Raw genomic sequence first — 22996 nt, 5'->3', positions numbered from 1 at the left:
GGGGAAGATTTAGAGAAAGCGGAGGTCAGATAGTCTATGGACTGAGCAGAGGACCAAGAGGTCAAGGGCTGAAGTGGTACTGAGGACTTTTATATTAAAGACATGTTTGTGAGCAGCTTTATATTGGACACACTTCCAGGGGAAGCTGTTGAGCTGCATTAGGAAGTCCTCTCTAAGGTTTGACTTTTGGATCTAGTTACTCATAAACCAAAAGCCTCTTCATTACAACCTGGGAGAATAATGGGAAGGTGTATAGGTGCTTGGAGTTTACTGACTGTTTTTAGAGGTAATTCATACTACTCTTCAAAGGCATCCCCAAAGTGCTGCTATCTTTGATGCTGGAAATCAGAGAAATTACAGCAGTGGGGAAGGGTGATGCCATCACTCCCAGCACCCTCAAAGTTATTACATCGGTGCCTGGCAACTCACACAAGGGTATTTGGGAGCACGTTTGCTCTTCAGCCCCAAGACCAGGAGAGGAGTGGTGAACCTCTCCCTACACAAACTCTCCTACCCTCGATAGTTTGAGAGCAGTGCCAAGGGACAGTTGCTGCTTCCAAAAAGCTGAAGACTTGCATACACAGCCCCAGATGTGCTGTGACTTTGTCTTAAATTCCTTGATGTATCACAGCCCAACCTGATCAGTCCGCAGTCAATTCCCCAGGTGCCAGACACCCTTGCTGAGGCTGGACCACCCCTGTGGGAGCTGGAGTGAGAGGCAGTGGCCTGTTAACGAGCGGGGACTGCTACCTGCCAAGCAGGGAACAGGCAACACTGATGGCTGCTCTCTGCCTGCAAAACAGCTGTCCAAAGCAGGATTTTAATAAGAAGCGTGTGGGCTTGATGCTGCAAAGGAGACGCCTTCCTGAAGGAGAAGATGCCCATATCGGAGACACCACAGGCTCCCTTACATGTGTGAGTTGGCCGTGGTGCTTCCTCCTGGAAAAAGTAGCCAAAGAAGGGGTGGAAGAGAAGTGTCGGTCTCTGTTTGTGGCTGACTTGCGAATGTTTTCACAAATTTTCAAACCAAGGCAAAAGTTTGGGTGCCTGAGTCTGGCAAGAAAGCATGTCCCATGACAGAGGGAGTGGAGGCAAGAACCCAGTACCTTCCACAGTGCAATAAATCTCCTAAGCACTCAGAGAAGTGGTAGTCAGACCTTGTGTTTGATCTGAGCAACTTCACCCTTAATCCAAGCTGTGCATTGAAAACAAAAGGTAATCCAAAGTCTACGAAATAGAATTCACCAACTGTTAAATGAATGCCATTTGTGTGGGGAGTAAAACTTTGGGGTTTTGTGTGCTTTTTTGTGCCAAGGAGGTTAGGTAATAACGTATTTGTTAGAAACATTAATACGGTCTTCACCACCAGCTGAACATCCTGTAAAGAAACTGGGGAGCATAGTTCTTAGCACACACAAAACAGATCTGTAAGCAAATCTCAGGGACTGAGAAAAAAAATTATGATAAAGTTCAAATTCATCACATACAGATACAGCATCATCAGCTAAAACATGCATTGGGAAAGGAGCAATTTATAAATTGGATAATATCAGGCTGTCAAGGCTTGAGTCAGACATTTGCTGCCCTTATGGAAAAATCCTCTAGAATTTAATGGCAAGTTTGTACACTTCATGTAATCTGCAGGACTCGTTAGCTGGGGGACAGCAGTCATTGTAGGGCTGGCCAACAAATCCCATGGTAAAGTTTTTTGTTTTAATAATTGCCCCACAAAGTTTTTGTGCACATAACAGAAATGCACCATGTTGCCCTAATCCAGACTGTGCAGACTGATGAGTTTCTGGCTGTTTCTATGTTCCCATCACCTCTCCCTTTCTCACTTCTCTTATTGCCCTCACTCTGCCCCGTGACCAAGATTGGGTAGGAACCCCAAGGGACAGACATGTGCGTGTGCCCTGCAAAGCACCTCACACTCTAAAACAGCACTCCTCAACAGAATCCTTCTGATCTTTTCCCTCTATTAAATTCAACAGGATTTTTCCATTAATAGGCAAAAACGGCTTGGGGTTAAGAGTTGTTTGCTGAATGAGAAAGAGAGGTTGTTTCCTGGCAGAGTCCCTAACACTGTCATTCTCATCACAGCTTTTTGCATGAAAGTCTTTGGGGCAGACAGCTGTGCTCATTGCCACGGAAAGAGCAGAGCTAATGGAAACAGGCTGCCAGGTCACCCAAGGACACCATCACATGGTGAGTCCCAGAGGCAGCTCTAGGGAATAAGGCTGGTAGGGAGAAGGTGCAGTGTCTTGACAGGGTACAGCTTTGTTGGTAAATGAAGCAAATTGAGCAAACTGTACTTACCGCAATCTCTGTTACTAAAATATCAGTAATACTTCCCAACACTGTTACAAAATCAAAGACGTTCCAGGCATCTCGGAAATAATTCTGCCAAATGAAAACACAAGGGGGATAGAGGGATCCAGGGGTTATTTTTTTTTCAACACAGGCTTTTTTTGTTTGTTTGTTTTTAAATGCACATCACGAAATACAAGCATTTCATGTAGAGAGGAAACAGTTGAAAGTAAACAAGGAAGGCACATACCAGGACACCAAAGGCAATGATCTTCAGCACACATTCCATTGAAAACATGGATGTAAACACAATATTCAGGCATTTCAACATTTCTTCATATGCTTCTGGAGCATCATAGAACTAAACCAGGATGGAAGAAAGGCTGTTACTGGAAGATCACTTATAGAATAAAACCTTCCCAGCTCACTTGCCTGACTGCAAGACTCTCGCCCATTTTAGTGCCAGATTTTGAGCTCACTTTAAGCAAAACTTAGCGTTAACAATATAGTTATTCATTCCACTCCAGAAGCACACCATTGCCTACATGCTATCTTAATGGGGTAGCTGGGGATACACCAGGATGGAGGGAATGTTGCTGGTGTACATCTCCCCATAAGCAGAGCATGGACCAGGAGAGAGGAAGGGCGTTTTCAAAATCAGAGGACATGTGCAGAACTGTGTTTCGTTCCAGCAGACCCTAAGAATATGGTGACCCCTTGATTGTGAACATACTCTAAGCTAGGCAAGGGATAGGAGGGGAGATCATCCACAATATCCAGCCGTCTGCATCTCTTCCTCTTAGACACTGTGGATCATGTCCCAGAAGTTTGACACTGCTGCAGATTGGAGTAATTTCCCTGGGGTAGCAGGATGTTGAGCATCCCCAAAAAGTGACTCTGTGCTGCAGCAGGAAGCCCAGGTGGAGCTGGGACCTCAGGATGTGCAGAGTCCAGTTCCCATCCCACTGGCCATATGCTGAAGGGGCTGTGAGCCAAACAAGCACTGTGCAGGGGAATCCCGTTCACAATATCTCATCACAACTAAACCACCTTCCTTTAGGGACTGAAGAAATCCCACAAAGCCTCTAAAAGCAACATCAGGCAGATGAGAAGTGGTAATTACTCCTGCTGATCCCCCCCCCCAGCTCAGGTGGAGAGTGCAAAGTCTCTCCAGCAAACACTGCATTCGCTAGCCCAAAATTGCAAAGATTTAGTAACAGCCCACTAACCTTCATCATTAGAACAATGGTATTGAGTGCAATCATGACCATGATAAAATACTCAAAGGGAGGGGACACCACAAATTTCCACATCTTGTACTGAAAAGATTGCTTGTTCTGAGGCATGTAGCGGGTCAGTGGCTTGGCACTTATGGCGAAGTCTATGCAGGCCCTCTACAAAACAAAAATGGGTTGAAAAGAATACAAAAAAAGGGCTGGCAGTCTCTACCACTTAGGATATCATTTGGAGAGAGAGTGGAGCATTTAGTGGAGGATGGTATTTCTAAGTGTTTCTCATACACAATGCGAGTACTGACTACCTCGTAAAATGTAGCACAGGATCCCCAAATTGTAATCACTTTTGGACACTCGCTGAAATATTAAACCCCACAAGACTCCTATGGCCCCCTGCAATCCTAGGAGACATCCTTCCATTGCAGCTCAGCTCCCGGCTGGTCCCAGTTCCTTCCCACTTAGGGAACAGAGTTATAAATCCACAGCCTCACTTCAGAAAACACTCTGCCAATTCCTCCTGATATGTAACTGTAGCAACTGGAGGACTGGTAAAGATGTTATCTGTGTTTAAAAAAAAAGTATTGTGAAACTAAGGTATGTTCTCACACATAGCAAAGCCCGTCCAGCTAATAACATTTCATAAAATGTGAACTGTACTCAACCAATAAATTATCCAACAAATATTACTGGGTGAACTCTCAAAGACCCCGTTAGCTGACTATTTCTCTTCACATTATTATGAGTACAAAACTGCATTAAAAATTGATTTCTACCCACAAGAAGTTTTGATTCTGGAGCATTTTCTCATCTTGGATTTAGAAAAGAATTCAGTCTTAAATTAGTGCAAAAATATTCTCTGCCTAGTTGAAAAATAATGTGAGTAAAGCGTCTCTAAATATTCTGCTTTATTTTGGACTTTTTGTTCATATAGACAAACAATGCACTAATTAATAAATTAGATTAAAAAGTAATCTCTTTTAATTAGAAATCAGGTTTCAGTTTCAAAATAAATGAAAAGAGATGGTTCTTTGCACAACAGGTCATGGAGGCTGTGGGACCCCAGACAAAGGATGATGTGGATGCTAAAATCTGCATGATTTCAGGAGGAAACCGGATACATTCATGGAAGAAAAGTACACAGACACCCCTAACTAAAGAAAAAACACGTCCAACTCAGGAGGTTCCTGAGCTGAAAATGATGGCATTTGTGAGGGCATTAAAGAACAGCCTCATACATACTTGCCCTGGTCTTATACTCTTCCCAAGACATCTACTCTCAGCTGCTGTTGGGAGGACATCATCTCAGCCAGGCACAAAACCGGCCTGGTGAGAGAAGGGCTCCTTTGGGGAGCTGTAGCAATTGTAGTTCAGTTTGATCTCTGATGACTGGCCTCTAAAAGGCCAAAGATTTCTGTCTCCTTCCACACCTACATGCTTGAGCTAACGTGCAAGCTTATATTCACTTTGAAGTGGAGGTGTGGCCCACGGGGACGTGTGACAGTGCTTACTAACATGCAGCATTTGGGGGCTCTCCCTGGTTTTGTTTTTATGCAAAACCTGAAACAGTCTGTAATTTGTTTGGTCTCTACACCACACACCCTCAGGTAACAAGTGCTCTAAAGACCCCAGATCACGGCAGAGACGAGGAGTGGGCTTCCAACAGAGTTTTGAGGTGCTCTGAGCCCCCAGGTGCTAAGTCCAGATTCAGAAGATGCAGGTACCTCGTTTTTCTCAAGGCTGCACTCTGACATCACTTTATCTCCTTGCTCTTGGAAGGTGATGATGATTAACGCCACAAAGATGTTCACAAAGAAAAAAGGGAAGACAACAAAATACACCACATAAAAGATAGACATTTCCATTCGGTAGCCAGGGCTGGGACCCTGTTCCTCGTAGGTAGCATCCACCGAGTGCTTCAGCACACTGCAATCAAGCGCAAAGAGAGAAGAAAAGTCAATGAAATCAGTGTGAAGCACCAATGACACCCTCATAGTCACTCACTGGCCTTCACTCGCATGGAGGGTTTTCCATGTATGCTCAAGTCAAACTCACTCCCATCTTTATGGCTGGGAAGAAGTTTTCCTTGAGGATATTTTCAGGGAAACCCTTGCTGTTTTCACCATTCTGCAGAACGATGGAGATTTGCTACATACAGATCCACTTATCCCCCTGGCCAAGGGGAGAGGATACAGTTAGATCTGGCTTCTTTTCTCTGGTTAACAGGGATGAAGTAAGGGTGGGAAAAGAAAGGTGCTGATGATCTCCAAGTAGTGGAACACAGTGAGGGACTGGAGAAGGGAGACTGATGCTGTATGTTTTATTCTTTATTTTATGAAATAGCTGAAAGTGGAGAACAGGGAAGGCCTACTGTGGAGAAACCCTGAGCATGAATTGTACTCCACATGTCCCAGCAGAAAAGCGTGCCAAAATAAAGTCATATGCTGAATAGTAAACATAATTTTGGGACTGTCACATACAGCATACTTTCAGCATAGGTCACAATACTTTTTCCCCTTATTTTCTTATATTCCCATTATCAACTTTACATCTGAGAAAGGTGTGCAAGTCCAAATGACTGAAGCAAGCAAGTTATTAAGTACTGAAAACTGCCTAAGCATCCCTGTGCAAGCTTAGAAGAACGTCAAGAAAAATGCAGAGCCCTGTTTGCTCATTCACCCAATAATCACACAAGGGAAAGTAAAAGCTTAGCTGATAAAAGACTATTCTTATCTCACAGGCCACGTGCCATTTACGTGTCACTCAGAGCTGCGGAAAGCTGCCACTACCTCTGTGATCACTGACACTGCTAGTCCCGGGTACTCACGTTGGCCACCCTTCGCCTGTGGAGACGGTGAAGAGCGTGAGAAGAGCCCAGAGAACGTTGTCATAGTGGAACTCGTATTTTTTCCATTCCCTGGGCTGCGCCTCCACCTCATTTTTTTCATAATCGAGGTACTGACCCCTAGGAAAAACAGAGATTCAGACCAAATGAGAGAATTAAACCAAATCAGCCATTTCATATGACTCACTGAGAAGCATCGAAAAGCCCCAGTAGCAGAGTCCGACTGTGCTATGTATTAAAGATAAATAAAGAGACAACCCCTAGGTTTGTAACAGAAGTAAAGGCTATCTTTTGAGCCATTTCAAGCCACGGGAGCTGGACCTGAGGTCTAGAAATGAAAGAAATTGTAAGCTGGACATTCATCCATTAGACAAAGCCAGCAGTTAACAGCACGCTGGCTCCCAGATTGTCTGACCCCACAGAAAACTGGGCTGCTTGGTGCGGAAAAGTCTCTGGCTCCTACTTCAGAGTTGGATCTAACTTCTAACTGTGTCCTGCTTTGAGGGGCTGAGGGACTTGGCATCTGGAGAGTTCCCCTCCAACCTACATTTTTCTACAATTTCACATTTATTTCTGTAATATATCTGCTTTGTTGCAAGGAAGAACTGCAGTGACAGCCTCTGCAGCTGCTGTGTGCACGTGGTCCCACCAGGGACATGCCCTGCGTCTGCAAGGCGGCCCAGGAGGGGTAACACAGGCAGACCTGGGCAATGCTGAGGATGTGGTTTAGTGCCAAGAAAAAAGGCAAGTGAGGAAGATACGTGTTGTGTTGAGTAAAGCACCTTGACAGTCTGCTGCAAAAGACAAAGCGTGACAGGGCTTTTAAAGATATTCAAATACTGACCCCTTTTCTAGCTAATTAGGAGCTCTTTAATTTCCTACCAACTCACTTCTAATTATTTATTCATTATGCCTTTCTAATTCATATGAGCCCTAAGAATCAAGGCAGCAGACAGCAAAAGGAGTCACACCATCCCTTCAAAAACCCCTTACCTTAAAATCACACCTAGCCCTCCCAGGGAAAAAGAGCCTGCTCCCGTGCATCATTAAGCATTTGGGTAAGCATTTGCTAAATCAAAGGCAGGAATGATGCAGTTATTAAAACAACAAAAGGGAAAATTCACCTCTAGGGTAATTGTGCTGAAGCATTGCTCTTACTTACAGGAGACTCATCAAGCTCAGCAGATACCTGGCTGATGCAGCTTTGGGACAGTCAAGGGAGCTACTGCTGCCAGAGCAAAGTCGGGCTCCCCCCCCAGCCCCTGCCCCCGGCCATACCTGCAGTCCTTTTCCAGCTCCTTCGACTCATCAGTGCAGTAGAAGAATCTGCCTTTGAAGAGCTGCACGGCAATAACGGCAAAAATGAACATGAATAGCATGTAAACTATGAGGATATTGAGGACGTTCTTCAGGGAATTCACCACGCAGTCAAAGACAGCCTGGGGACGGAGGAGAACAAGGTTAAGGGGTTGAAAGAAAAGTGCATCTAACATCTTGGCATCTAGCTACGCTTGGGAGTAATTACCCAACTTACAACCCACAAATGATTTCATGGGCTTGTACACCAAGTGCTTGACCAAGAGTCGTGCTCCCACTGTGAGAAACGACACTGGCTTCCTACATCTCCTGCTTTCTCGGCTAATTTGGCTGTGCCACAGAATTTTCTGGTGCTGCCCATAAAATTTCTAAAGACAATCACAGCTCATCGAGATAAATATTAGTCCTAAGCAAATATTTCCATGGCCAATTATGAAAAGAAAAACGTACTTATGTTTAATTTATTCCCAGTGGATAGGTATAAACTCATCAAATAATTTACTCGTTGACCGTTATTTGAACTGTTTGTATAATAAGGAAAATATACCAGATACAAAGCAACCAAATGCTTCGAATAATGTTTTTTCCAATGAACTGTCTATCAAAATTAAGTGTGACTAATCTAGTCAGCATATGTCACTTCTGAACTCCCTGCAAAGAAGTTCTCAAATGCATTTATTATTTGGTTGTTAGTCACTGATTCATTGTTACAAGTAATTTGCAGTTTAATTTTAGTCTGAGAAGTTTGTCATAATAATAGAAATTGAGCAGTCTTACTGCCCAAGCACGGGGTTTGTACAATACCGTTCCTGTTTCTCTGAATGGAAGTGAATAATTCACAAAATTACACTTCTGATGCTACCCAGAAATCCTGAATTAAAACACTGGAAATATCTCTAATCACCCCATTAATCTTGCTGATTGTTGCATACAAGGCCACATCCAGGAGAAAAAAACCACTGAAATCATTTTGAAGACAAACCATATGAATATGACTTCTGCTTCACATAAAGATTTCTGAATACTTCTTTAAAAGTGGTAATATTACTGTGTAAAATGGCTCAAAAATAAAGAAGACATTCAATAAAAAGCAAGTGTTTGGCATCCTGCTGTAAGACTGAGCTCCTGTTGACTGTTTTATGACCTAAGAGCTGTACATTTCAGATTTCTAAACAAATAATGACCATTTTCTACATTGTTCAACATCACTATTCCTTATCTTTTGAGGTAAACTTAGTATGCATGAAAACATAATTATTTAAGCACGAATTGTAGGTAAGGACAAAAGCAAGTCTATGTAACAGCTGACCCTGATATTTATGTGCCACTATGTGAAAACAGGAATTGCCAGACATAGTTTCACCACTGCAAAAGCACCCATCGCTTTTCCCCCATCCCTCACAGAAAAGAGCCTGCAAGCAGTGATGCCACATGAAGACGTTCTATAATAGATATTCAAGAATTCCAAAAACTCAGAAATTACTTAATTTTTTAACTCCTTCCATTCTCTGCTTCCAGGTCCTGACTGTATTTCAAAGCATTCGTGGTGTTGAATAAGTAACCACAGACCATTATGTTTATTTTACTTTGTAACTCAGTATTCTAGAGATGAAAGGGTACTGCTATAAAACTCCGCACTATATATTCTTTAACAGAAAATATGAACAGATTAGAAGTCCTCATACAGCAGTGACATTTCTCGTTAGACAGACTGTGGAAAATCTTGCAATATTCATGTTAAGTTCTCTAGGGAAAGTCAGACACTCCAAAACCTTTTTTCTCCTATATCATTTCTAAGAGCGTCACACTTACAAACTGCAATTTAATTTATTTGCATTTTTTCTTTTCTTTTTTTAGAAGTTTGATTTTAATATGGATTCACAATAATTCATAATATTGCACACCATGTTTGCAAAAGAAACAAGTGTTCGACATTTGCTAAACATCTGCACAGCTATTTTTATAAATCTGGCAAAGAGATGAATTGCAACAAAATAAAAGGAACAGAAATAACTTGGATTAAGTTTAGTCCATCAGCTTCCACTCAGATCAGTTGCAGACCTCCAGAGAAGGAAAAATTTGTGGTTAATTCTCTAACCTTTAGTTTTGGCAGCCGTTTAATAGTCTTCAGAGGTCTTAGGACCCGCAGAACTCGCAATGACTTGATTGTGTTGATGTCCTTGCCTTTGGTTCCTCTGCAAGGGATAAAAGGCACAAAAACAACAGAGGGAATAGTTTGGTCCTCAGGTCACTAACTAGAATATCTATAGGTACCCAGTGTGGTTTTGGTTGTGGAATTGGTTTGGGTTTTGGTTTTTTTCACAGGTTTTGGGTGCCATCCTCACCATGGATGCAGACAGTACTAGTGAGGACTGCAGATGAACAAACGCCCACTTGAGACGTGTTAATCACCGCACAGGAGGAAGGCTGTGGGCAGGACATAGTCCTTGCAGCATCTGGCCACACGCGCTCTCCAGCCTTCGCTCACTTCCCAGCTACTCACCAAGCATCACCCAGGAACTGGTGACCTTCCTGCCCCAACTCCCCACCTAGGCAATGGTCAAATCCAGGGCAGCAGCACACCTCGGCTGCAGCCACCAGGAGAGAAGGCTCAGTGTCTTCATCCCAGCCCCAATCAGAATTGAGAAAGTCAGACTTGGCTTTCCTCCCTCCCAAGCACCTGGGTGAGACAGGAGGGTGTTTCTCTGCGTGCTCCTTGCACTTCTCTGGCACGGACAACGTGTCTAGACAAGCAGACAGTGACCAGAGGGAACTGGAGCCTTCATGGTGAGGGACAGAGCCACTCCATGTCCGTACCCTCATCCTCGAGTCTCTCTTGGAAGACATGCTACCAAATCCATGCAGGAACATGTAATATGACAATATATTACATGCCTGGAACAGTGCTAGGGCAACTTCCCACTTACGCATGCAGGTTCTGTAAGTCTTTTTTTTTTTTTTTAGTTTTTGTTAAAACTGAGTGCAAGACTTGAGACCATTCCTCTTGTTACCATTAAGAGGTTTTTAGGGGAAGGACAGAATTCCTTTCCTCGTGCGCTTCCAAAATAAATCAAAAAGACAGTTACATCTTCTTTCAACCCAACAGCAAACAATGACATTCCCCTCCATTTCATATGAAGTGAAAAATGGGATGAAAATCTTTAACAGAGTTTTATTCATGACTGTAGGTTTGGGTCTGAGATTGTATTGAAGTAACACAGGTGTGAATGAATAACATGTTGAACAGATGCTGATATACCTATTCTATGCTCTTCCAGTTTGCTAAACATTTCTCTTCTCCAACGGGAAAGCAATAGAAATACAAGTAACCCAAGAGACCCACAAGAGGGATGTGCAGGCAGTGGACTGCAAAGCTTCCCCCCACTCCCGCATGCAGCCAGCCCTATGCACTGTCCTAAGGGATAAACACCAGGAGTGGAGCAAACCACCCAGTTTCATGGCTGGCTGACCTTGCTCAGCCCGGGAAGGTGTCTTTTTGCAATCTATCCACTTCTAAAAGACTCGTAACTCAGTACTAATAGTGTACTACTCAATCCTAGCACTGGACTGGAATCTGCAACCTAGAAACTCGCATTCCTGTCTCATCTTTGGTCTCTTTCTCAAATTACCAGTCACTGCAGTTGTCCTGAAATGCAATAAGCAGTGAGACATGAGAAATTTTTGGAAAGCCGTGAGTTGCATCCCGGTGACTTATACATTGAGCAAAAGTTGTCTTCGCACATAATTTAATAGAAATGGAGAAGAGGGGGAGCAGGATGGAGATTTACCTATCCTCTCTCTATCTCCTCTTTCAGGGCTGCTTTAGGGCCATTTTAATCAGCTGCAGATGGATCCTGACTGCTGGCATGGCTGTAAATCCAGGTGATTGAGCTAATACTCACAGAGTTACAGGACTGATTTAATGCTGCTAAATAACTATTATATATTTAAATGAAGTAATTTTTGATTCCCATTAGAGACACTTTAATCTGGTCGAGATGAAGCAGACACTGCCAACATAGCTTTTACTGGCTTTCTCTTCAGGTTTTAGCATAACTGAAGATCTGGCCCGTGTTTGGCTTTGCATACTTGCTTTCAAATAACCAACTCCTAGCAAGAAGTGATTCTGCCACAGTGACTGCAGCCATCCCCTTGTCACCATAGCCTCCAGCTGAGCCAGCCAAACTGGAGCTCACCTACTCCCCACGCAAATTTGTCTGATCCTGAGCAATGCCCTGGCTGCACAACAATTTGTTCAGCCTCTTGAGGAGGATGTCAGCAGCAGGAGGGAAGTAGAAGGGGAAATAGGTTACCAGGAAGGAGATACCACTTGGCTTAGCTAACCTGCCTGTCCCCATGGCTGATGGTCACCCAGCACATGCCTGTCACATTGGCTGCCCCTGCTGCTCCCTCTGCCCTCTTCCCTCTAGAAAGCCAAGCAAATTGCTTGGGTTGCTCCATGTTGCCCAGACATTTGAGGTTTAACTGGATGAGGAAGCCAGGGCAAAGCGGGTGAAGAGGTAGGAGCTCAGGAAAGTAGAGGTGAGAGATGAGTGAAGGTGAGAGGGTTAAGGGACATTTGGTTGGAGCAGTAGGAGAAAAAAAGAGATGGGATACCTTGGCCCAGAACTATATTCCAATCACTTGTGGCCACGTTTCTGGTTTGCAGATTAACACACAGAGCCCAGCTTAGCAGCACCACCACTGGCAGGTAGCAACCAAAGTAATAAACCTCAACAATCCTCACCTGGGCTGAAGCAGAACCACAGAATATTTCTGCATGGTGTCTTCCAGTGGTCCCGAATCCAGGAGACCTAAACACCTATTTACTATCACAGAATCATTCAGGTTGGAAAAGACCCTCGGGATCATTGAGTCCAACCATCAGCCCGACTCTACAAAGTTCTCCCCTACACCACATCCCCCAACATCTCATCCAAACGACCCTTAAACACATCCAGGGATGGGGACTCCACCCCCTCCCTGGGCAGCCTATTCCACTGTCTGACCACTCTTTCTGTGAAAAATTTTTTCCTAATGTCCAGTCTGAACCTCCCCTGTTGCTGCCATGCATTTGTGCTAAATAACAACCGTTAAGGCCTCCTGGAAGGGAAGTTCAGACAAGAAAGATATTTCTCAGCTCTGAAGGAGCTATCTCAGGTCTCACAGGGCTGGCTCCAAGCCTGAAGCAACAACCTCTGTGGTCTTAATATTTCTAGAAAGGTTAAACAGACCTACTGGGGACTAGTGAATAGGTGGGGCAGAGCAAATCCTTCCTCTTGGGTCGATGAGAGAAGCTGTTTTCCCCTTGCAGGGGGAGGCGTGCGGATGACTGCACTGAGAGCTTGGAGGTGAAGGGCAGACAGCTCCAGTCCTACAAAATTCCTTCTGCATGAATGAAGGACACTAAGAAAGGTTGATTTTTTTTTTTTTTTTTTTTTCCTTTCAGGCACCTAAGCAAATAAAGAGCGTGAGCCAATTAAATGTTAATGGGATTTATGATCTAAGTCATATACAGAATCCTGAAAAACCATACTTATTTCTTGTCACAGTAAGGTTCCTGCTATAGGAGAAAGCTTTTTCAATGGTCTGGTACTCTGAGCTAGAGTAATGCAAATTGCATTTTAATTAAATGGATCTTCTGCAACTGTTTCAGCCTGTCAAATAAAACCTGAAGGGTTGTTTTTGGTGTTTTTAAGAACCTATTCTGCCAATATTGTTTTTACAGCACTCTAATACAAAGCCGGATGTCCCACAAAATAAAAGGTCCAGAAGGAACTAGGATTCAGTCAAAAGGTGTATACAAGCACACATTTGACCAGAGTATTTCTCACAACAAAAATAAATTTCTATGGAAGGACAAGATCTTAGGTGTCTGCAGAATAACGACTACAAAATTCAGAAGAGCTGCAAAAGAGCAAGCAGGATAAAGACAGAGAATGAACAGAAGCCCAGTGGCTTAAAAAAAAAAACCAAAAAAACCCCTAAAAAACCACCATGAAGAAATAAAATGCATTAGGTCAATTCTTGTTGCATTAGGCCAGTTCTGTTTTTTCTAGGGCAGTTTGCTTCTCATTTATTTAAAACATTAAAAATACTTTAAAAGAGCTTTGCATGGGTTTTTTTTCCTTTAATAAATAAAAGATCCTTTAAAAAATTAATAGTTCTTTAAAATGGAAGCTTCTTGTTTCTGTTGCTCCTGCCAGCAGCTCTGATTTCACATAACATGGGCCTCTTAGAGTCATGTCATCAAATATTCAGAGTAGGGTGGAGTCACCGCCTTCTGCAATTGCCTGAAATCCTCAAGGAAGAAAGTGAATTCCTCCACCAAAGAGTAAGTGAGGTCATGCAACTCTGCCCAAACACAAAGCCACCCTCTTCCAGGGTCTAAACGATCTGGTTTCCTAGACAGAAGAAAGAAACAAGTACCCAATTTGCCGGACCACATCAAAGACCTTTCTTTGCATCCTTTTCATTGCATCTCTGGGTTATCTGCTGTGGAGGACCCCACCCGAGCTCCTGCCCTGCTTGGAACTGGGGTGTGAGACGATGCAGCTCTGCCTCCCCCTCCGTCCTTGAACCAAATCTGCGCTGTACCACACTGACGACAAAACTGCCACCTCCTTGCAGATGGTTAAATGCAACTTTTGCTACCTCCTTCTTTACAAATTGCTCCACCAACCTCTCAAAAAGCTCTCTACACTCTGTTTTCATGTCAAAGACTTTTCACCAATGTCAGAGGCTGACAGCCTGAATCCCAGCTGGGTCACATTGCCCAGACTGCACAAAACTAGGCCTGAAGCTTCCAGCATTGCTAATGCAGTTTAGAGGTGCAGTCCTCTGAAAGAGAATAAAACTGCTTCTTTAAACCTACTTATTAAGATTTTCATGAATTGCAACTCACACGTTAATGATGTATCCACTAAGTCATCCCCTCAAATCTTTTTGGTACAAATATATCTGCTTATCAAGGTTTCTGACTCTCTGGTCCACTTGGCTTTCTAGTCTGCTTCTATCCTCTGCCTAAAGAAAATTAGGATGAATGAAGATTGTTAAGGGAAAATACGTTTCACTGAATAATGAGTAATAAAGGGACAAAGGAGTCGATGCAATGGGTGTAACATGGTTTGTTTCCACAGTGGCAAGTGTGTGTAGACACATTTCACAGGCATAACAGTGCAGCAAGAGACAGGAATAACATATTACCCCATGAAACTCCTAGAGAGAGATTCCAGCAAGAAGAAGACAAAGAAAGAGCAGAGTCAATGACAAACAGAAACATAAGGCTATACAGTGCATCCCATGCACATACAGGTATGTGCTGGCAGATAACCCCATCCCCTGTCCCACGCCCACCAACTCAACGTTCATAAAAATAAACAAGCAAGGAAGCAACAGATTGGCCATACAGCACATACCCACACATCCCCCACGGTGCATCAGCCCTCTGACTGACAAGCAGACAGGGCAAATACACCTTCATCCTCCTGACACTGGGAGGTAACAACCTTGGTTTTTTGGCAAATGCTGTTTGCTTTTGTGAAGAGCAATGTGAAATTCTGTGCATCTCAGCCACCTTTCTGTTGTTGAAAATGTAAAAATGCAATCTCTTGCTGCTATTCTTCAGCTATTTCTATTGAGCAAGTACATTTTACACCTGGGGCTGATAAATTTTGATGGAAAATTTGCTAGCTTGCTTTAAGATCCTCCACTTCTATTTCCCTAAAGACTAAAACATGTCTGTAATGTTTGTGGCATGTTTATCTCTAGAAAAAGAAAGGAATTTCTCTTTGAAAATTGCTAAACAGAATTACTAAACAGAAGATATTATTTTATTATCATCATCATCAGTATTATTAATGTTTCTAGCATCTCACTGGGGGCCTTGTTTTAATAATTTTTTTTTTTTTTTTAAAAACTACAGTCAAGCACAGAGTAGCTTCTAAAGAGCCACAGGCAGAAAGTAGACTGATAGCTGGTTTGAGAGGCTGAGATGGATTTTATGAACCTTGCAGCAATGACTGATACCATCTTGTATGCCTAAACAAACATAGGCTGTTGTAATATTCTAGATGGAAGCATTTCAGGGAGCTCTGTTTTTCCTAAGTTTTCAGCGACGTGTCTATTCAGCACGAAGTTGATTCCCATCACCTTCACTGGACACCGATGAGGTCAAGAACATGCATGAATTAAATCACACCCACTGAGTGGCAATCATGTATTCTTGCAAACAGAAACTGCTAACAGCCACATTAAATACATTTTTACAGTGACACTGATGATGAGTGACGGGACTGTAGTGTTTGCTGGAAAAAGCCCACTAACAAAACAATGAAGATTACCCAGTTTATTCTCCAAAAGCTCGTTTTCAGGATTATCAAATTTCAGCAGGCTTGGTGCGTCCGTGTGATTTAACCAAACAATGCAGCTGAGCTAAGGACATAACTATCTACCCAATTTTCATCTGAGCAGTCTGAGACGTGTTAGTATTTATAACTCAACTAGTGGGAACAGAGAGCAAGTCATCTCCTATGAGTGACTGGATTTCCTGCTCTCAGGTCAGACCAGAGATACTGCAAGTATTCCCTGAATTGGAAGTCAACACTCACTGCCTGTTGAAACATGGACATGTAGCAGAGGTTACAGTCTTAATAAAAATCACAGAAGAAATTAAAATTTTTCCATGTCTCAGAAATAGGTTTGACTCACTTTAATCTGGGAGACAGTAAATAGGCAGGCAGGTTTTACGCATTTGCTTTCTGTAAATCCCTGCTCAATAGTTACTCAAAGAGAATGTAAAATAGAAGGAGCTTGGGGCACACTGTTATGAAGCACAGTCAGGGGATGCACAAGTAATTTATTTAGAGGCTGATGAGGTGCTGTTAGATATTCATGGCCCAATACAAGCAATAGAAAACCTGAGCACAAAATTACTCAGAAAGATTAAAAGTTATTCATTTTAATCCAAATCCATAACTTGTCCAAAAGAAAATCTTGTTCAAAGAGAAGATGTTTTAAAGGCAAACCCTGATGTTTGTTTTCACAGCACATGGAGTTGCTCTGAAGGGCTCACAAAATGCCCCTTCTGCCTTCAAAGTTTGAATTCTTAATGGAAATTGGAAATTGTCAGTTAACTACAGACTTGGGTAATATTGTTTTGCAAACTAATACTTGTGACTAATATAATTTTACTTTTATACCTCGCTTCAATTCAGAGGAGCTCCATTAAATTGCTAAACTTTTTTAATATGTTTTTGCTTAACTCAGTCTGACCACATCCAGTTCTGAAAGATGTTATACTAATATATTTCATGTGCAAGGAAACTAAGCCACATGCATCTAGTCAAGCTTAAGAAGAAGCCTGGTTTTGGATGTCAAATTTTAGATAAGAAGGACGTTCATCAGACCAGCAAATCCGTCTCAAGACAACCTTGCTTACAACAGAGCACTCAGCTCCTCTGAAAAATATATTTCTAATGAATAGGGAAAAAGTCTTTAGTGAGGGGAGGGCAACATCCCTTTGAAAAATGTATAATAGACTCCAAGATCTAAACAATTCTGTGGTGTAAGATTGGGCACAGAAAGCCTGGGTCCCAATATCCCCAAGTGTCACTCCTCAACTGGCTGAAAAATCATACCAACAATGTCAATCCCATCTCGTTCTGCCCACCCACTCCTTGGTCAAATTAGCTTACACTTTTTTTTATATCCAGCATTTGCTATGAAGAATAGAAGGTCTAAAATACAAATCTCGCAGTCTTAATGTGAAAGGAAGTTTGACACCTCAGAAAATGAAAAACTCGTGAGAAATATTCCAGGCCAACCTTACCAGAAAGGTCCTGGCACCTTTTTGTGCCACGAGGGATGTTGCAGTATTTTTCATCAGCAGAGCACATAAGAGGAGCAATGGCTATGGCTGTCTGCCTAAAAATTACTGTCAATCTACAAGACACGCTTCTGCAGTTCCTTGACAAAGGTGAATGCTTTTTCTCATTAGCAAGTAAAACACTGCTAATTCTTTGTTTTCTCTAATCATCATGTCAACAAACAGGTGAATGGCGTTTGGGCATGGGCTGCTAAATGTTCACTGTAATTACTCAAGGCTAATTTAGCAGAAGATTAAACTGGCCAAGTCCTCTAGCCTGTTTCCAGGTCATCCAGAATTTCTTAGGAAAACATTTGCAATACAATTATTCCATGGCCCAGAACTGCACGTGGAAAATTTCTTTCCATCATCCAACACTGAGCTCCCCAAGTTCTGAAGCACCTGCATTACTCTTCTTCTGGTCTCTTCTGAGAAAAACACCCAAATGAAAAGCTAATCCTTATTTTTAAAAAGCAGTTCCTCTGTGCCTGTTGCTCAAAATCCCCATGACGTTAAAGAAGCACATGGCACATTACTTAATGTCATAAACAGAGGGCTGTGATTGAGGGAGGGAGCAATTAGGCTTAGAAGTGGAACTGTCTGGAAATGCAAGTACCCTGAACGAGAGAGGAGGAGGAGAGAGAACTACCAAAGGCATATGAACCAGAAATACCCACGACTCTAGAAATAATGTCTTGTAAAGAGTTCACTGAGTTATCAGCTGATTTCATTAACTGTTTTTTCATACTAAGAACAATTTTTAAAATTATTGTCTGAAGACACTGGATTGCCACAAACTGTTACAATGTGTCCTTGAAAAGAAGTTGGCCGAACATTTGCAAAAATCTTGGCTTAATGTTTGAATGAACAATGAAAGGACTCACCCTAACTCTGGGAGAATTTTCAAGATATTCTACAACACAAATTTAAGGATGTTTTTTTTTCTTCTCCCCAGCTACAAGATGATAAAGGGCAGAAACTGAATTTTGCACTGAGAAATGGAGCCACAAACACTATACTTCAACTAGATCTGTGCCAGGGTCCTGCCTCCTCTGCAACTTATTTCCTAGAAATTGGTATATTAAGGAAAATGTACTTACGAGAAGGCAAATGCCACCAAGGCCCCACTGACCACAATGAAGTCCAGGATATTCCACAGGTCACGGAAGTAGGAGCCAGGGTGGAGTAACAGCCCCAAGTCAATCATCTTCAGAGGAAACACATGAAAATAAAGAGTTTTAATAAAACAAGTACCAAATCAACACTACAGAGGTAAAGAGGAATGTCCTTAATCAAATGACCTTTCACAAACTTCTTCAGGGCTTCACAGCAGCAGGGCAACATCTAGATACTTAGTCAAGCTGCTCATCTCTAATAGGTACAGAGAGCTCTGTCAAAACTGAAGTCAATAAACCATAACCAAAAGCAGGAGAGACAAGAGTACTAAGTGATACATGGATTCTTTGCACAGACATGCATTAATTTATGGGAACAGCAGTCTGGGTGTCAAACATCCAAACAGTTTAATTTTATTCTGCCCAAATCCTACCAAACTAGTGGGAACTAACAACTGGCATAGGATATTACACAATAAAACACGAAGAGAGGGTGGGAAGACCCACAGCCAAATGCAACAGTAAAAGAAATACCCCTGCTCCGGAGCACTTGCTGAAAGATGCTGCTCAGTGAAGCAGCCTGGCTTCCTTCTGCATGAGACTGAGTCTCTCCTTACAATGCTGCTAAAGGTCTTCTACAGTTGAGTCTCAAAGTGCATACTAGACATATTATCCATTATTGTCTACAACTCTGCAGCTGCCCACATAAGGTTGGTTTCCTCACATAGCTTCAAATCCTTCTAATGAACAACAAGGGAAAATTGTTTTTTTATTCTGCATCTCTTTTACATCTTGCTCTGACAGTGAAAACTAAGTCCATCATTACCCAAGAATAAATCCTGACTTTATTAGAATTGTGCTTTCTGGGAAGTTACTACCCCACAGTCTTCGCAAAACCTATCACTCTACTGAGTAAAGTCAAAAGATGAATTCTCAACTTTTTGAAACATGACAGACCAAGAATCAGTTACTATTAATATTCCTGATCAGCATCAAAGGAAAAGGGAAGAACCAGACATGTCTCAGTAAGGTCTATCAGCTTCTGTGTCCTCAGCCACGCACAGACATCTCTGCATCAGGCATTTGCATTTCTTATCCTCTTACACAACCACAGCTACTAAAGATATCCTTATTTTCCTCCATAAAATGTGAGATTAAAGAAACCAGGAGAGCCACTACAGAAAGGCATCTGTTGTGCACTGGCTACTTCCAAGCGTTGTTCCTGAGTTAAAGCTTTCCAACATCACCACCTCTCCAGGCACCCCAGGGAGCTCTGTCATGCTCCTCACTCTTTCTCCAGCCTCCCAGAAGTAGATGAGTGTAAATCTGAAAGGGGAGGTGAACCTTTCTGCTTAGAAAAATTCTTACCTTGATCACCATCTCAAAGGTAAAGACACCCGTAAATATATAATCCAAGTATTTCAGAGCCTAAATGGGAAAGAGAAATGCCTATTAAGGGAGACTACACACTGAAAAATTCTGCACATGAGCAAAGAGTAAAATGTCTATTCTAGCAATGGTCTATTTGCTACAATGGTAAATATCATCTGACAGGAGGCTTTCAAATAGTTTAAGCACAAACTTGAATCATCTGATTTAAACAGTAACATTTTTTCCAGTTCTTGACAAACTGCAGTATGCATGCCTATGGGTTGCTTCAGTGCACCTGCATATATGGCAGGTTTAAGAAGGCAAAATGGATTTTTCAGATCAAAATATTTTAACATCCTTTCCTAAAGAGCTTATTTGCCAGAATCTGTGTAGCAGCCAGGGTTTTTCTTCTGCTGTAGCTAATGATAGTGTTATTAAAGACCTTGGGAGAGTAAGAGAGTGATAACATCCTTTTTGTAAAATGGATTCCACTGTTATTAGGATGAAGAAGAGAGATTGCTCGTAGCTACTTCACCTCATTACTGATACAGGGATTCATGGATCCTCCTCTAAAAAAAAGCTAGTAATGACCAGATTGAGAAGCAGGAGGCCAGGCCAGGCAATTCCTGCTCTGACCTGGTTTGCCAACTTGTGCTCTGAAGCAATTCAGTTCCTCAATCTGTTTAAGGGGTGGATGAACACAGATTCCTTAGTACACATCCTGGTAAATACCAGTCCATTCAAATATCTATAGATCTCCTAAATTTTAACATCATTCTCTGGATGGGATGCACCTATTCACAGTCAGATTCATATGATTATACCTAGTGAATGGATATTAAGTCAATATATATATATATCACAGTATCCACATACTGCAACTATCTATGCTGAAAAGTCCAAAATTAGGCAACTGCATCTTGCAATCTCTATATTTAATCTTCAGTTCTGTAGACTCCCAGTTGTCCATGTAACTATAACCAGCCCTGTGCCAATGTCCTCATGTGAATGTGCTTGAAAAAAAGACACCCAACTATCTGCATCATGAACACTCCTGGACTGCATGCTCTCATGTAAAAGGTAGCACACTCCTACTTCTGCTTGTAACAGCACCCATCTATGAAGTCTCCGAGTTTGGTTTGACATCCATGGATAAATAGATTTGCTACTAGTTCTAGGAGATTGCTACCACGCCCCACCAAGATAAAAAGCCATATCTGGTTTTACTTCCTCACGTTTTGCTCTAGCAGGAGCAGGGGATCTTAGGATAATGTCAGCCCTGGTTCATGACTAAGGAAGCCTTTTCCTTTGCTGAATGGTGTGTAAGCTCCGCAGGCTTCTTCCACATAAGTCACACCAGCCAACCAACCAGTGATTTCCAAGTTCTCAAACTCAGATGTGGTTGAAGCAGAAGAAAGGGACAGGAATTGTGAGCATTTTGATAGTGGAACAAAGGTAAGTTGAGTATGTTATTAAAGATAGCTCCAGTTTTACACTTGCTAGTGCACCGTGTTATCCTCTGGACATGGGAACGGACATGCCACGTACATAACTGCTGGGAGAAGCAGAACAACTTTATTCTGGCCACGTTGGTTGGTACTCACATCGTTCCTCGGTGACTCGGCTTGGACAGGGTCTTCTGCAGCCAGGGCAATGCTGCTGAGGGCTATAACTATGAGGATGACCATCTCGAAATAGCGCAGGTTGACGATGTAGTGGAACAGACGCCGAATCCTGCAAACAACATAAGCACATAGAAGGGCTATTGCAGGTGCTGTAAGTCAAGTGCAGCGGTATGAAAGACTGACAGAAGGACAACATTCATCAGGAATATCACCTTTAGGACTCCTATTACAATAACGATAAGAAAATAAAAGCCAGGATCAACGGCTTTAAACTCTACTTTGCAACAGATCTGTGGTGAGATTTAAAGTAAGACATATAATATCTCTGCACTGCTCCCTACCCCCTCTGCAAAGCAATGACATCTATGTATCTATCAAAAGGGCATTGAGAGCTTTCAAGAAATCAGACTCAATTCTACAAATCATGTTTATATATGCCCCCATCCTTTTCACTTTGAACTCACAGGCTAAAGCCTTGTGAGTTCAAAACCAGGTTTGAAATCCTTTTAACATCAACTAATCCCTTTAAAAATGAGATATATGCTATGCACTTTGAGACTCAGCTGAAACTGGCTTCATAACTATGAGTACCAATCTCTCTCTTGCCAAGTACCTCTGCCTGCACTTTATTCTAAGATACACTTTATAAGGTGTACAAATATTTTACAGTAATATATTTGATTACTTTAACTTAATTGTTTTCTTCACAAATTGTGTCCAAGAAAAGTGACAAATTTCTAAGCAATGCAAAAACATTCACAAATTTCAGCTAATAACTCTATCTGACCACAATTCACAAATACTTAACTGCACAGAGAACTCCACATTTGCCCCATATCTGACAGATGAATAAAGGATTTAGGTTCTGTCTAAGAATCAAATTATATGTGTAACTTGCCAACAACCTTGTTATCTGAGAATGTAATTCAGTTACTATATCACCTTTTCTCTAAGCAAATATCTGAACAGTTAGAATTAAAATTTATTTTTCACATCTACTTATATATTCCTTTTCTCCGTATTGCTAATGGATTCAGAATGAAAGGGCGTTACAAATACCAAGGAAAGAGACTTGATTCAAAATAACATGAAGAAAAATGCTTTTGTGGATCCCTTAACTCTGATTATCAATCTGACAGAAGAAGATTATCATCTATGTGCTCCATGAATACGTAGAAGTGAAAGGCAACATTTTCAAAAAAATTTGTAACTGTAATTCTTGCACCAAACTCAATTCATCAAAGAAATAACAAGTCCCTATTTTCAGATCTTCATCGTTCATAACCAGCAGTGAGATGTGGGAGCATTTATAAATTGCC

General features: G+C 42.0%; 1 protein-coding gene across 13 annotated transcripts in view; it reads right to left on the bottom strand.

Moving 5' to 3' along the window:
- CACNA1B (calcium voltage-gated channel subunit alpha1 B) overlaps positions 1-22996 on the bottom strand; it is a 311698-nt gene that overhangs the window by 58200 nt on the left and 230502 nt on the right. For all 13 annotated transcript variants that reach the window (XM_074890994.1, XM_074890983.1, XM_074890985.1 and 10 more), the window contains 10 exons: positions 21657-21786; positions 20050-20109; positions 18667-18773; positions 9800-9896; positions 7663-7823; positions 6367-6504; positions 5264-5465; positions 3537-3701; positions 2558-2668; positions 2317-2400 (listed from right to left, as the gene is read on the bottom strand). In XM_074890994.1, coding sequence (XP_074747095.1) covers positions 2317-2400; positions 2558-2668; positions 3537-3701; positions 5264-5465; positions 6367-6504; positions 7663-7823; positions 9800-9896; positions 18667-18773; positions 20050-20109; positions 21657-21786 — 1255 coding nt within the window. The remainder of the gene's footprint in view (positions 1-2316; positions 2401-2557; positions 2669-3536; positions 3702-5263; positions 5466-6366; positions 6505-7662; positions 7824-9799; positions 9897-18666; positions 18774-20049; positions 20110-21656; positions 21787-22996) is intronic.

The sequence above is a fragment of the Strix uralensis genome, chromosome 21 (assembly GCF_047716275.1).
Source record: "Strix uralensis isolate ZFMK-TIS-50842 chromosome 21, bStrUra1, whole genome shotgun sequence".
Taxonomy (NCBI): domain Eukaryota; kingdom Metazoa; phylum Chordata; class Aves; order Strigiformes; family Strigidae; genus Strix; species Strix uralensis.
The sequence above is the reverse complement of the archived record's forward strand: the minus strand, read 5'-3'. Positions and strand labels throughout refer to the sequence as shown.